Here is a 13,901-nt window from a genome sequence, read left to right on the forward strand (position 1 = left end):
CCGCATGGGCACCTACTGTACTCCATCAGTCGCCGATTTGTTTCTCTATACACATAAATAAGAATTGATCACAAATGTGGTTAGATCAAACAACGGAATATGGCTAAAACGTTTAACTTTACGTTCCGCTATACTGATGATCGTATATAATTAATTCAATAACAACAGGATAACAGAGTGCCTTGCAATGACTTACCCACAAGAGTTAGGAATAAAAGAAACATCTGATGATATTAAATTATGTTAATACCTCAATCTATGTATAGAGATTAAAAGTGACACAAGTCTCAAAACAAGGGGATGGCTTCAACTTTGCAATAGTCAGTTTTCCAGTTATGTTGACTAATATACCTTCTGGTCCAGCTTTTGGTGTCTACATATCACTTCTAAGATATCCAAAGGAATGCTCATCAAATTTTTTGTTTAACGACACCACTAGATCACATTGATTTATTTATCATCAACTATTGGATGTCAAAAATTTGTCAATCCTGACATTTTGTCTTAGAGAGAAAACCCGCTACATGTTTCCATTAGTAGCAAGGGATCTTTAATATGCACCATCCCATAGACAGGATATCACATATCATGGCGTTTAATATACCAGCCGTGGTGTACTGGCTGGAACGCGAGAAAGAGCCCAGTGGGCACTCAAATGGGAATTGATCCCAGACCGACCGCGCATCAAGCGAGCATTTTACCAGTGGGGTACATCCCGCCCCTCAAAGAAACTGCATCAAGACATTTGTAAGTTTGAAACACTATGACATGATCTACTACTGACTGCATGATTACGTGTGACAGTACCTGCCAGGTGTATCTATTTCAAGTTATCCATGTAAATTGTTTGTGTGTGGATATTACATCGTTATTGTGATACTTGTTCACCTATCATTTTGATTATGCCTATTATTTGTATATGTTAACAGGTCATTAGTATGCTGATAGTTTTCAGTTTTTTAGTCAACAGATTTTCGTTAATGATATGTAATAAACAAACACTTGATTGGGTTCATGACAGTGCTTAAGTGTGACTGTCTTGCAATATGCAAGGGACTGCTTAATTGTAAAAGCAACACCTTTTAGCTTCTTATCTCTGTGTCCTTTAACAAGGATGGGCAATTAGTATACCAAGTCTTGGAATACCAAGATGCCACGGTGGTGGGGAAGTGGTCAGGCGGGTGTAACCAGCGGGACTACTGGTGGTCCACATGGACATCTGGACCTAATCTCAATGGAAAACAAACCACCAACTTCATCTGCTGAGAAATAACAATGGTATTAAAGGTATCACCATTGATGACACTGAATATTTAATATCACAATATGCTAATGACACCACTTTCATTCTTGATAATCTTCTGAGTCTGAACAATGCAATAAGAGTACTTGATTATTACGCTGTAATTTCAGGCCTAAAAATTAACTATATTAAGTCTAAAGCCATTTTGATAGGAAGTAAAAAATATTCTAAAGATGTCTATCACCATACTCGTTGGAAGTTAGAATGGGGTTTAAACCAATTTAGTTTGCGTTGTATAAATTTTACTTTAAATTTAAATGATATAATAGAATAGAATTTTGATTCTAAAATCAAGCAAATTAAGAATCTGATTAAAATTTGGTCATTCAGGAAGCTTACAGTATTAGGTAGGGTAACAATTCTTAAAACATTAATAATACCCAAAATCACTTACCTCCTAATATCATTACCAAATCTACCAAAACGAACTATAGAAGATTTAAACAAAATGTTTTTCAAATTTATTTGGCAAAATAAGCCAGAAAAAAATAAACGAGAAATATTAACCCTAGATTATAAATACGGTGGTATAAAAATGCCAAATATATATCATGTTATAACTTCTTTGAAATTAACCTGGATGAGAAGACTTTTTCTAAATGATACAAAGTGGATTAATTTATTTAATTCTACAACAGGTCTAACTACAAAAGATCTTATCATCAATGGAGATTATTTCATTACACTAAAATGTGAAAGAATTCTAAATACATTTTGGAAAGATGTACTAATTAGTTGGGTTTTAATACAGCAAAAACTAAATATTGAAAATAATGAAGATGTACAAGGATTAAATATCTGGTATAATACCAAAATACTGAAACATATTAAACCATTTTTGTATACCAGTTATTTAAAGAAAGGGATTGTTTTTATAAATGACTTATTAGATGAAAGTGGAAAGATTTTAGATTTTCAGTCTTTTAAATACAGATATAATCTAAAAACAGTTTTTGTTTTATTATTTATCATTAGTAAATGCTGTAAAAGCTTTCTTATGCTCATTAAACAACATTAACAACATGACATTCATTTCTGGCAAAAGACCTGTATTACCTTTTTAAATTAAAATTATGCTAAACAGAAACACTAAAAGTAAAGAGATATACACTATTTTGAACAAAAATTTGCTAAATAATTTTGAACAAAAAACACATTATACCAAAGTCACAAACAAAATATGCATCCAAAGGTTTAATTATCATATGTGGGAACAGTTTTATTCGTTACCTTTCAAATATATGAAAGATACAACCTTGTTATGGTTTCAATATCGATTGCTTCACAGAATTTTAGCTACCCGGTACAAATTCTTTCTTACATATGATCCACTATGTAGATTCGACAAAATGTAACTTTTGCAAAAATGCTCCTGAAACATTACAACACTTGTTTTATGATTGTCATAAAGTTAAAATTATATGGGAAGCATTACAAGAATGGATATTTGACCAACTGAAAATGAAAATTTTGCTAAATAAACATATATTTATGTTTTGCATGATAAATGGTGAAATAAACCAAGTATATGTAGTTAACTGGTTAATAATTAATGTAAAATATCATATCTATTGTACGAAAATACTCGGCAATAATCTTAATATTAATATTATTAAAAATACACTGCAACATAAATTTCATATTGACAGATATATTTACTTAAAAAACTGCGAGTATGACAAATTTAATGAACATTGGGGAAAGTGGCTTCACCTTTTTAATGATGATACATAAAATTATATCTTGTATATTTGTATGCCTATGTTTCTATCTATAAAATGACATAGCTTGTTTGGAAATTAAAAAACATATCTTTGCTATATCTCTTTTTAAACATCATACTTTTACTTTCATACTTTATCTGTCTTTCCTCTGTTAGATACCAAATGTCGTTTTTATTATATCAAATACCCAATAACAATCAGTTTTAAAGTTGACCTGGGTATCTAACGAATCTCTGCTTGAATTCTTTTTCTTATCTTCCCTTACCCTTTCCTTACCTTCTCTCTTTGTTTTTTATTTTATTCCCTTTTGACCCTCAGATTGGAAACTAATTGTATGAGGAAGCCTATATATACTCTTCAAAAGAAGAAACGCAAAACCACATTGTCGTAACATTTGGAGAATTGATTTAATTATTGAATGGTGAGTCCGATAATTACCAAATGTTGCAGGATTGTTCACAATTCACTCAGGTCCATTGTGAGTAAGTGATAGGACACACCACCAAGGTCAAGGTCATCTGGAGTCAATACCGGGTGTGGCCTCCGCGTGTGTTGACAACTGCCTGGCACCGCCTGCCCATTGAAGCAACCAGAGTACGGATGACGTCCCGGGGGATGGTGGCCCACTCGGCCTGCAAGGCTGCTGCCAGCTCGGGCAGGGTCTGGGGCTGTGGTTGTCGCTGTCGGAGGCGTCGGTCCAACTCGTCCCATAGATGCTCAATTGGGTTCAAATCCGGTGATATCGATGGCCAAGGAAGGACATTAATGTTGTTGTTCTGTAGGAAAGCCGTTGTGAGACGTGCTGTGTGAGGCCTGGCGTTGTCATGTTGGAACACTGCGTTGGCGTTGGCCATAACTGGAACGATGTGTGGCCGGAGGATCTGGTCAATGTAGCCCTGTGCATTCAGGTTGCCCTGCACGTGGACCAGGTCAGTTCTGCCAGTGTGTGAGATGGCTGCCCACACCATGACACTACCCCCGCCGAATCTGTCCACTTCCTGCACGCAGTTTGCCGCATAACGTTCACCACGACGCCTATACACGCGACATCTTCCATCATGACGTCGGAGCAGAAATCGGGACTCGTCACTGAACCACACCTGTCTCCATCGCCGTTGAGGCCATTGTCGATGAATCTGGCACCACTGCAGTCGGAGTCGACGGTGTTGTGGTGTTAAGATGACACCTCGAACTGGACGTCTCGCACGAATTCCTACCTCACGTAGGCGGTTCCGTACGGTCTGGTCGGATATCCTGCGCAAACCTGGTATTGCTGCGGCTGTGGAGGTGGCAGTAGTCAATCGTTCCCGAAGTGGCGTACCCGGATGTAGCGGTCCTGCCCGGGGGTAGTGACCCGTGGTGGACCGGATCTAGGGAGGTCACGTGTTGATCCATGTTGCTGGTAACGGTCCCACAGTCTGGAGATGGTGCTTGGGGACACATGGAATGCCCTGGCAACGACCGTTCTGGATTCGCCTGCGTCTAGTCGGCCGATGGCATTGTTTCTCTGCGGTTCACTGAGACGTGGCATGTCCTGGATTGTCAACTGTCGGCCAGATACAGAGGCCAGGCAAGCGAACACCCTGCACTTTTATACTGTCGGTGTTCATGTTGCACGTGCAGACAACGCACGTGCAGTGGTGACATGGTTTGCACGTGGCTGCGTTTTTGCGAATATTCACATTTTGGAACTTTATTTTACAGTAGCTGCGTTTTATCGAATGTAACCGTGGGAATGTGTTTGGGACATGCAATGACCTTATATTCACAAAGTATGAACCGGTAGGAAACATAAAATCGGAGTTATAACCCATTTGTACCCTTTTGCGTTTCTTTTTTTGAAGAGTATAGATTCATATTTGTAAACAGAAAATCTTAAACATCACATATAATATATATTTTTCTAATTTTGTATGTCATAATATTTGTATATAACTTTTATGTGATACTGTAAGACAATGATTCAAGGCTCCCCAACCTTGACATTGCCTATGATCTGGGGGTAATAAAACAACAACAAAAAAACCCAACCTTCATCTGTTGAAGGAGACACCAGACTATAAACACCACTGGTCAGTTAACGCCCTTGAAATCTAGCCACTGTACTGCTCCTTCTATATATACACAAAGAAACAAGTTAAGCACCCCCTGTATTTTTCACAATGACTTGTCTTACGAGGTTTGGCGTTGAACGCCTGATAACATAACCTCGGAAAAGAAATGTGTTTTGCAAGAATACATCTTTGACAGTAAGAAAACATAACAAGTGTATCCAGTTTTGAAATTTTAATCATTATTCTGAGAAGAATTCCAATATGCTGTATGTGAGCCAAAAACTGAGGCACAATAAGTATGGAGGTGTAGAGTCAGAAACACAAGTCAACATCATGATTGTTGATGAAAAATGTCATTTGAAGTTCACAGATGACATTCATGACACAAATCATCAATAGCAGGTAAACCCGCCACGTGCCCGGATGACAGCTTCCACCCTTCGTCTCATCCCTCCAGTAAGTCGTCTGATCTGCTGCATGGGCAACTGCTGCCATTCTTGATGAAGAGCTGCTTCTAATTGTGCCAGAGTCTGTACAGGTGGGGTCAATGTCTGTACTCGACGCCCCAAGATGTCCCAAACATGCTCTAGTGGGTTTAGGTCAGGACTCCTGGCCGGCCAGGGCAGGGTCGTCACAGCTTTAGTTTGGAGTAAAGCTGTTACTGCTCGGGAACGATGTGGCCTAGCTTTATCATCCATGTACAGAGGTCTGGTGGTGAGTGGATGGTTGTCAAAATGCGGCACAACAACTGGTTGCAGGACGTTACGAATGTACCGATCACCACTGAGGTTGCCTTGGATGGTGACAAGATCCAGCTTACAATCATGTGATAGGCAACCCCAAGCCATTACTGAACCTCCACCATACGAGGTCATAGGTCGTATGTTCCTGAGTGTGTAGGCAGCATTTTTATGTCTCCAAACTCTCAATCGGCCATTTGTGACATGGAGCAGGAACCAGCTTTCGGCGGACCAATGGACTCTTCGCCAGGACCTCAGATTCCAACCTCTCTGGGCCAAACACCACGCTAAATGGCGTCTCTCATGATGATCAGCAAGAAAGGGACGCTTGATGACCCTTCTGGCCTTCAATCCCACAAATTTCAGACGATTCCTCACTGTTCTGGCTGACATCCGTCTATTAGGTAACCACTGGCTCTTCAGAACAGGAGACGTAGCAAAGGGTTGACGACGTATGAGCCGAAGCAGGGCCCTGTCCTCGCGCTGTGACGTCAGACGCGGTCTCCCTGACCGTGGGAGATCCTTTACAGCATTGGTATGCCCGTGTTTTCGTATCAGTCTGCTGATTATGGTGTAATGATGCCCCATTTGACGTCCTATACTTTTGAAGGTCATGCCGGTCGCATGCATATCAATAATACGCCATCTTTGGGCCTCTGATAACCGTCGACGTGCCATATTCAACAATTAAACTTTAACAATGCAAGACAGTGATGTTAAATGGCAACAATTGCAGTGTATTGATACTGCATTTTGAGCAAAGCATGGGTGGCATGATGGATGTGCATGTTCTGTTGTGGGACGTCACAGTTGTCATTGTACTCTCCTATTATTTCGATGGAACACCATTCTTGACATATTCGTCATGTAATTTGCAGTTTTTACGAATGGGGCTATTTTAGTACTAATTACATCTCTGGGTGCTTAACCTTTTTCTTTGTGTATAGTTCGTTTTCAAAGATCCCAGATACTTTATGTTTAATTTTGCTTTGACTTCGATCGATCTTTTACATTATTGTTTCTATGATCATATAGACATACATTCCATTTGTTTTGGTCTAATTTAAATTCCATTCCATTTGCTTCGTATTATTGGCTGATGGTTTGAATTCTTTTATTACCATTTTATGAGACATATTTATTGTAATTTTATTTTTAAAATTAGAATAAATTAATTAAACCAACCTCCATGTTTTTATAAAGAGAGCTCCGTACATAATTGCAAATCCAGTGTGAAACATCCACACGTCAGCGATGCATAGCTCGTTTGTCGCTTCTGGGTATAAAACCAACACCTGAAATGGCCATATATATATATATATATATATATATATATATATGTGTGTGTGTGTGTGTGTGTGTGTATGTGTGTGTGTGGGGTGGGTGGGTAGGTAGGTAGGTAGGTAGGTACACACACACACACACACACACACACACACACATATATACATAACGACATAATACATACATACATATATATATATATATATATATATATATATATATATATATATATATATATATATATATATATATATATATACAGTCAAACCTGTTTTAAGCGGTCACACAAGGGAGTAGATAAAAGTGGCCGCTGAGTACAGGTTGCCAGATATATAGTCTTTAAAACATTTCTTGTTGTTTTTTTATTTACCGTTTGTACTGCTAATCAACGGATGTGTGCTTCACAGTTGACTATAAATCAACTTTTGACATGTCGTCTCCTTCAGAAATAATGCAAATGGAATGTATTAAATTAACCGTTCTCAACAAGTTTGTTTTCTTTTTCCATTTAATTATTTAATTCCTACTTTATGCGGTGTATTGTCATAATAAGTGGCCGCTTAATACAGGTATTTTGGCGATATACAGAAGTTGATATACGTTGTTTTCGCTTCCTTTTTCTTTTCTCTTTTTTTTCTCTCTTTTCAGGCAACACCGGACATGCCGGGTACCCCGTTTATTCGTCAAAGCCTACCATATATAACTGACCAGGTTCTCGTTGAATGTTAAAATATATAAATGTACATAGAAGTGTTTGTGCTTGTATTATAATAAATTATTTAGTGTATGCTTGTGTTTTTGTTTTCTTTTAATATATTTAGTGTATGTTGATTAAAAATTATTTACAAGAATCTAACCTGGTTTGCGGGCCTGGCCCCCAAGGCTACAAGCCGGGGTGGTGGGGTGGGGTGGGGGGTGGGGGGGGGGGGTGTCAAGGCCTATTTTTCTACGTTTTGTGCATATTTGACCATTAATTATCACAGCTGATATGTAATGTCGAAGGCATCATTGCACGAGCCCTTCGAAGCACCAGTGTTTCAAGAATTGTTCTGGTCTATTAGGCCGTTCTAATGCGGCAAAATATTCAGTTTCGACCCTTGAATATACTAAATGTTTGAAAAGTGCCATTTCATTACACGGCTTATTTCCCTCTAATAATTCACGTGTGGTCCAAATTACCCTTATTGCTTTACTCCGGAGAAAAATTCCCAAGTTCGACGCATAGTTGCCAACTTTATGTTTGATTCCAAAAATCATTGTGAATGGGTTTAATCTGAATTGGTGGCGAAAACGTTTTTTGAAAATAGGTTCAATTTGTTTAATAAATTGTCTAGTTTTGTTGCAGTGAAAAAAGGCGTGCAAGACTGAGTCCACTCCGTCGCACACAAGGCACTTCGGAGTGGACTCAATCTTCCAACCATAGAGGTGTTTTCTAACTGCTTCCTATTTATTGCACGAGTTTATTTTGCGCAAGCATATATACCACAAGGCCGCGTTACAGTTTCGTGATATGTTCTTTCGCAAAATAAACGAGTGTAAATAAATAGGAAGCGAAAACAACGTATGTGAAGTTCTGTATTTATTACATACCTTCTTTTATGTTTTACAAAAACGGTTTTTAATTTAAAGGGACATTCCTGAGTTGGCTGCAATTTGTAAGATGTTATCGACTAACAGAGACTTTAACGATTGTAATTATACTCCTTGCTCACGATATCCCCTGCGTGTGCTGTCACCGTGGTGCAGGGGTGTAACATTCTCTTTGAGAATAGCCAATACAGCACAAATTGAAATTTTGAGTAAAAGTCAGTATCTGTGATATTTGTATATTTGCACAGTTCTTTACACCGTTTTTACTTAACTGTTGAATTTTTATATTGATGTTGATCATCATTTTGTTTTTGCATTTACCATAGTTTGACACCCAATAGCCGATGTATTTTTCGTGCTGGGGTGTCGTTAAACATTCATTCATTCATGCTCACGATATCGCGGGTTCCACGATATCGCGGCATGTACATTTTTGCGGTTTAGCACGCGCAACGCCACCTGGTGGCACGTTTATTATTAGAAATGTGATTACAGACACCACCTTGTTTTGCCTGTTAACAAATTTGAAGAAATGTAAAAATTTGGCTATATAATAGTTCTTGAATATTAAGTCTACTGGAACTGCAATGGGAAATTCACATCAACTGGATTTTATTTATGATGATTGGGTTTTACATTACTTTGGACCAGCACTGTTGTAACGTACTGGTGTAGAGATTTCTTTGTTGCCTGCTTGTTGATACTGTAGCTATTTTGTTTAACATTTCTTCAACCTCCATCATCTTGCTTGGCTGTGTGTGAGAGATAATGCCAGTAAATTGTATTCAAATTCAGATCACAAATAATCACCGTTTACCTATTAATAGACAGGAGTATCGGATCAACAACCCCTGCATGTACTGTAACCTCACCGTGGTGCAGGTGTGAAACATTCTCCTTGAGAATGGCTAATACAGTACAACTCCCCTTTTGGGGCGCCTTGTTTGCCGTGAGGTGCGACCCGTGAAAATGGATGATGGGATCCTGGTGATTGAGTTTGGGAATACCTGCAGGTATGATTTCTGGCAATACATCACTTTGGCCAGGAGTTCATATAGATGGGTGGTCAGGAAGGCCCGACCTGATTAATCGGCTGGTCACGCCAAGCTCGAGAGCATACAACCAATTGCTTTTTTACATTTGCCAAGAACAAACATTGTTTGAATAACCATTTGTATTTGTTGCTCTTGGGGCGGTGGCTAGGGTCAATTGGGTGATTTATTGTTTGTTTATTGCCCAAGTATATCAATCATGTATCCCTGGCATGGGTGCCTGCTGGTTATCCGCAACATCATGTTTCCTTGTTGGACTCCGTGGTGGGTAGGGACATGGTTGATGAAATGTATATAAAAATAAATTGATACCTTTAGATTGGACCCTAAAAAGTTTCCACACCGAGGTTTCGAATTCTTCATTCTCTGATGAAGAATTCATGAGTGTTCATCAGACCAATGCCAAGAAGTCTAAGGTGATTTCTTCTAGCATCTGGCCGAGGTTTCTTGTCATCAGTTGATCTGAAAATGGGGCCTTGAAAAAGTGATCGCCTTTTGCTATTCAAAAGGGTCTCCTCGGCTTAGCCGGGGAACCAAAAATTAAAAAAAACAACCCCTGAGAAATGGGTCACTATTGGTAGTGTTTGACAGAGAAACATTCTAATTGTTTTCTTAAGTCGACCATGCTCGTCAATGTACAAATCACTGTGTCGCCACATGCATCTCTTAATACATCTAAGGGAGTCATCCGATGTCGTGATCTGGAAGGTGATTGTGATGATGAAATTTTGCAAAATTTAACATCACAATATGTTGCTGCAGTCAAGAGGATAAAGGTTCGGAGGAACAATGACTTGGTTCCTACGAATACATTTATCTTGTCATTCAGTACATCCACTCTTCCACAATCGATTAAGGCTGGATACCTCAACGTACCTGGTGATCCCTTTGTTCCGAATCCCCTTCGCTGTTTCAAGTGCTAGAAATATGGTCATGGCCAGAATGCCTGTCGAGGTAAACTTACATGTGCTCGTTGTGGTCAGTTTGACCACGACAGCAAAACATGCCAACAGGACCTTCTGTGTATAAACTGCAAGGGAGATCACTTCGCTTAATCGTGAGAGTGTCCGAGGTGGAAAATAGAAAAGAGAGTTCAACAGGTTAAAGTTGAGAAACGTTTAACCTTTGCTGATGCCAGAAAACTGGTGGAGATTGCACAACCTGCCACAGCAGCAAAATCATATGCTGCTGCAGTGAAGGTTTCCACCAGAAGCATATCTGTCAATACTGATTTGGCATGGCCATACAGTGAGGTTACGTTTAAAAAGCTCTCTGATATAGATTACCAAACTATGGTAAATGCACAAAAAAACAAAAAAACAAAAACAAATTAATCATCAACATCAATATAAAAATTCAACCAACAAATTAAAACACTGTAAAGAACTGTGCACACATACAAATATCACAGATATATCAAAATAATTAAATTTCTGTTACATTCATACCATAGAGGATTTAATCTTGGTGGCATACTGCAGAGAAAGCTTTGCACGTCTAGCACCCAAACAAGGTTTGTGTGCATCAGCGTACAAGCTTTCTACAGATGTTCTAAATGCACCAAGACAAAGCCTAAGTCCCTGGTTGTGTACAGGATCTAGCATCTGCAAGTACGACTTGCATGCCGACCCATACACAATGCATCCATAGTTTTGAGATCACAAGAGATCTATACAGATGTAGCATCACCTTTCGGTTTGCTCCCATTCTGTATTACCAATAACTTTTAAAATATTGAGAGCTTTTAAGCCCTTCTTTTTAACATATTTAAGATGGGGCAAAAAAGATAGCTTTCTGTCAAATATAACCCCCAGAAATTTAGTCTCCTCTACAACTGGAATTGGCTTTTTGTCCAAAAACAACTGGATCTAAGTGAAAACCTCTTTTCTGGCAGATATGCATACAAACCGTTTTTGCCTTTGAGAATCGAAAGCCATTGTCAGTTGCCCATTGTTGAAGTTTATTCAAACAAAGCTGCAACTTACGTTCAATGATACTCATATTGGACGATATATAGCAAATCTGAAAATCATCGACATATAACGAGCAATCCACACCAGGTGTTAAACACTGGGTGATGCTGTTAATGTTCACAGAAAATAGAGTTACAGACAGGATACTACCTTGAGGCACACCCATCTCCTATGGGTGAATGTCAGACAAAGTCGACCCCACCCGGACTTTAAAAGATGTATCTCTTAAAAATTGAGATATAAAAACAGGAAGTCGACATCTAAGGCCCATGCCATGGAGGTCGTTTAAAATCCCATACTTCCATGTGGTATCGTAAGCTTTCTCCAGATCAAACAGCACTGAAACCAAGTGCTGATTATGGAATAAAGCCTCCCTACAAAACGTTTCAAATCGAACAAGATGATCAACCATGCTACGTCTAGATCTGAACCCACATTGCACGTTAGTAAGCAATTTGTGGGATTCAAGATACCAGACAAGTCTACGATTGATCATTCATTCCATGGTTTTGCAAATGCAACTTGTCAAAGCGATAGGGCAATAACTAGTAGGATTAGTTGGATCCTTACCAGGCTTGGGAATAGGAATACTAATAGCTTTCCTCCAATCAGAAGGAAAGTCTCCAGAAATCCAGATGTTATTAAAAATATTCAAAAGAACCATCAAAGATGATTCAGGTAACTGCTTTAATAACTGATAATGAATTTCATCCGAGTCCTACTGAAATATCATGGGCTTTATGAAGAGCATCCTGCAATTCCTCCATAGAGAAATACCTGTTGTATACTTCAGCATTTTCAGATGAAAAATTAATGGACTGCTTTTCAGCTGTAGTTCTGACAGATGTAAAAGTATCTGTACTGAAAGCAGAAGATGAATTATGAGAAAAGGTGTCTGCCAATGCATTGGCAATGCCACGATGAGACGTGACATCCGTATCATTAACAGACAAATGATGGACTGTATTACTGGATTCTTTACCTTTGATTTTACGGATCCTATTCCAGACAGATTTCATTGATGTTTGTGAATTCAATTTGGAGACAAAAGTTCTCCAAGATTATTTCTTACTCTGTCTAATTTCTCTTCCACGTTATCCCCAGTAGGTTCACATTTGAACCTCTCAAGTAACCTGTTTCACTCTTTGAATGCATCCTTGTACGTATCATTAAACCATGGTTTATTGAAACGCTTTGGCACTGCCGAAGTCTTAGGAATAGTTTCATAAGCAATGTCCTTCAAAATGGAAGCGAACAAAGACGTGGGATGCTAGATCCTGTACACAACCAGGGACTTAGGCTTTGTCTTGGTGCATTTAGAACATCTGTAGATAGCTTGTACGCTGATGCACACAAACCTTGTTTGGGTGCTAGACGTGCAAAGCTTTCTCTGCAGTATGCCACCAAGATTAAATGCTCTGTGGTATGAATGGAACAGAAATTTAATTATTTTAATATATCTGTGATATTTGTATTTGTGCACAGTTCTTTACACTGTATTTTAATTTATTGGTTGAATTTTTATATTGATGTTGATCATTATTATTTTTAATTTTTTTGGTGCATTTACCATAGTTTGGATAAAGGACTTGTATTTGTTTATCAGAATCAGAATCAGAATTAGTTTCTTCCCCAAGGCCAGCATAATAATATGTAGGCACAATACACAGAAAAATACAAACAGAACGCGCTACAGTTGTGCAGTGATTTACAATAACGTAAAAAAATTAGAATGATAACATTTGTGCAGTAAATACAAAATATGAATATAAATTCAAATATACCAATTCATGCAATTACAACGTTAGATTTTGGCTTATGTTTAGAAGAATAAACATTATACACTATTACACAAAAATGCTTTATTTAAATATTTACCAATATTTCTTCATAGTTTTATAGTTTCTGATGATAGAAGTTTAATTATCTTAAAAACAGACAGTCTGGTATAGAAATGTATGATGCAACCATGCTTCCTGTGACCCGATCAGCCCTACACGATAATTCGAAATGTTATTATGTCACTGGATAACACATCCATTGCTAGAATGATAGCCTAGGCATTGCTATGTGTTATCAGGTCACTAGTAAATAAAGTCTGTCTATCAAAGAGGCTTAGTAGGAAATGAGTTCTAGTCCTGGACGGAGGAACCGGCGGAGGCCGGTACTTGTGCCCAGGAC

The 13,901-nt window shown here is 38.4% G+C and overlaps 1 protein-coding gene across 1 annotated transcript in view; it reads right to left on the reverse strand.

The window, feature by feature from the left end:
* Positions 1–6,981: 6,981 nt before the first annotated feature.
* LOC121371691 (probable G-protein coupled receptor 158) overlaps positions 6,982–13,901 on the reverse strand; it is a 38,621-nt gene continuing 31,701 nt past the window's right edge. Inside the window, exon 5 of the mRNA XM_041497770.1 lies at positions 6,982–7,116. Coding sequence (XP_041353704.1) covers positions 6,997–7,116 — 120 coding nt within the window. The 3' untranslated portion in view covers positions 6,982–6,996. The remainder of the gene's footprint in view (positions 7,117–13,901) is intronic.

Source organism: Gigantopelta aegis, chromosome 4, assembly GCF_016097555.1.
Source record: "Gigantopelta aegis isolate Gae_Host chromosome 4, Gae_host_genome, whole genome shotgun sequence".
NCBI classification, from domain to species: Eukaryota; Metazoa; Mollusca; class Gastropoda; order Neomphalida; family Peltospiridae; genus Gigantopelta; species Gigantopelta aegis.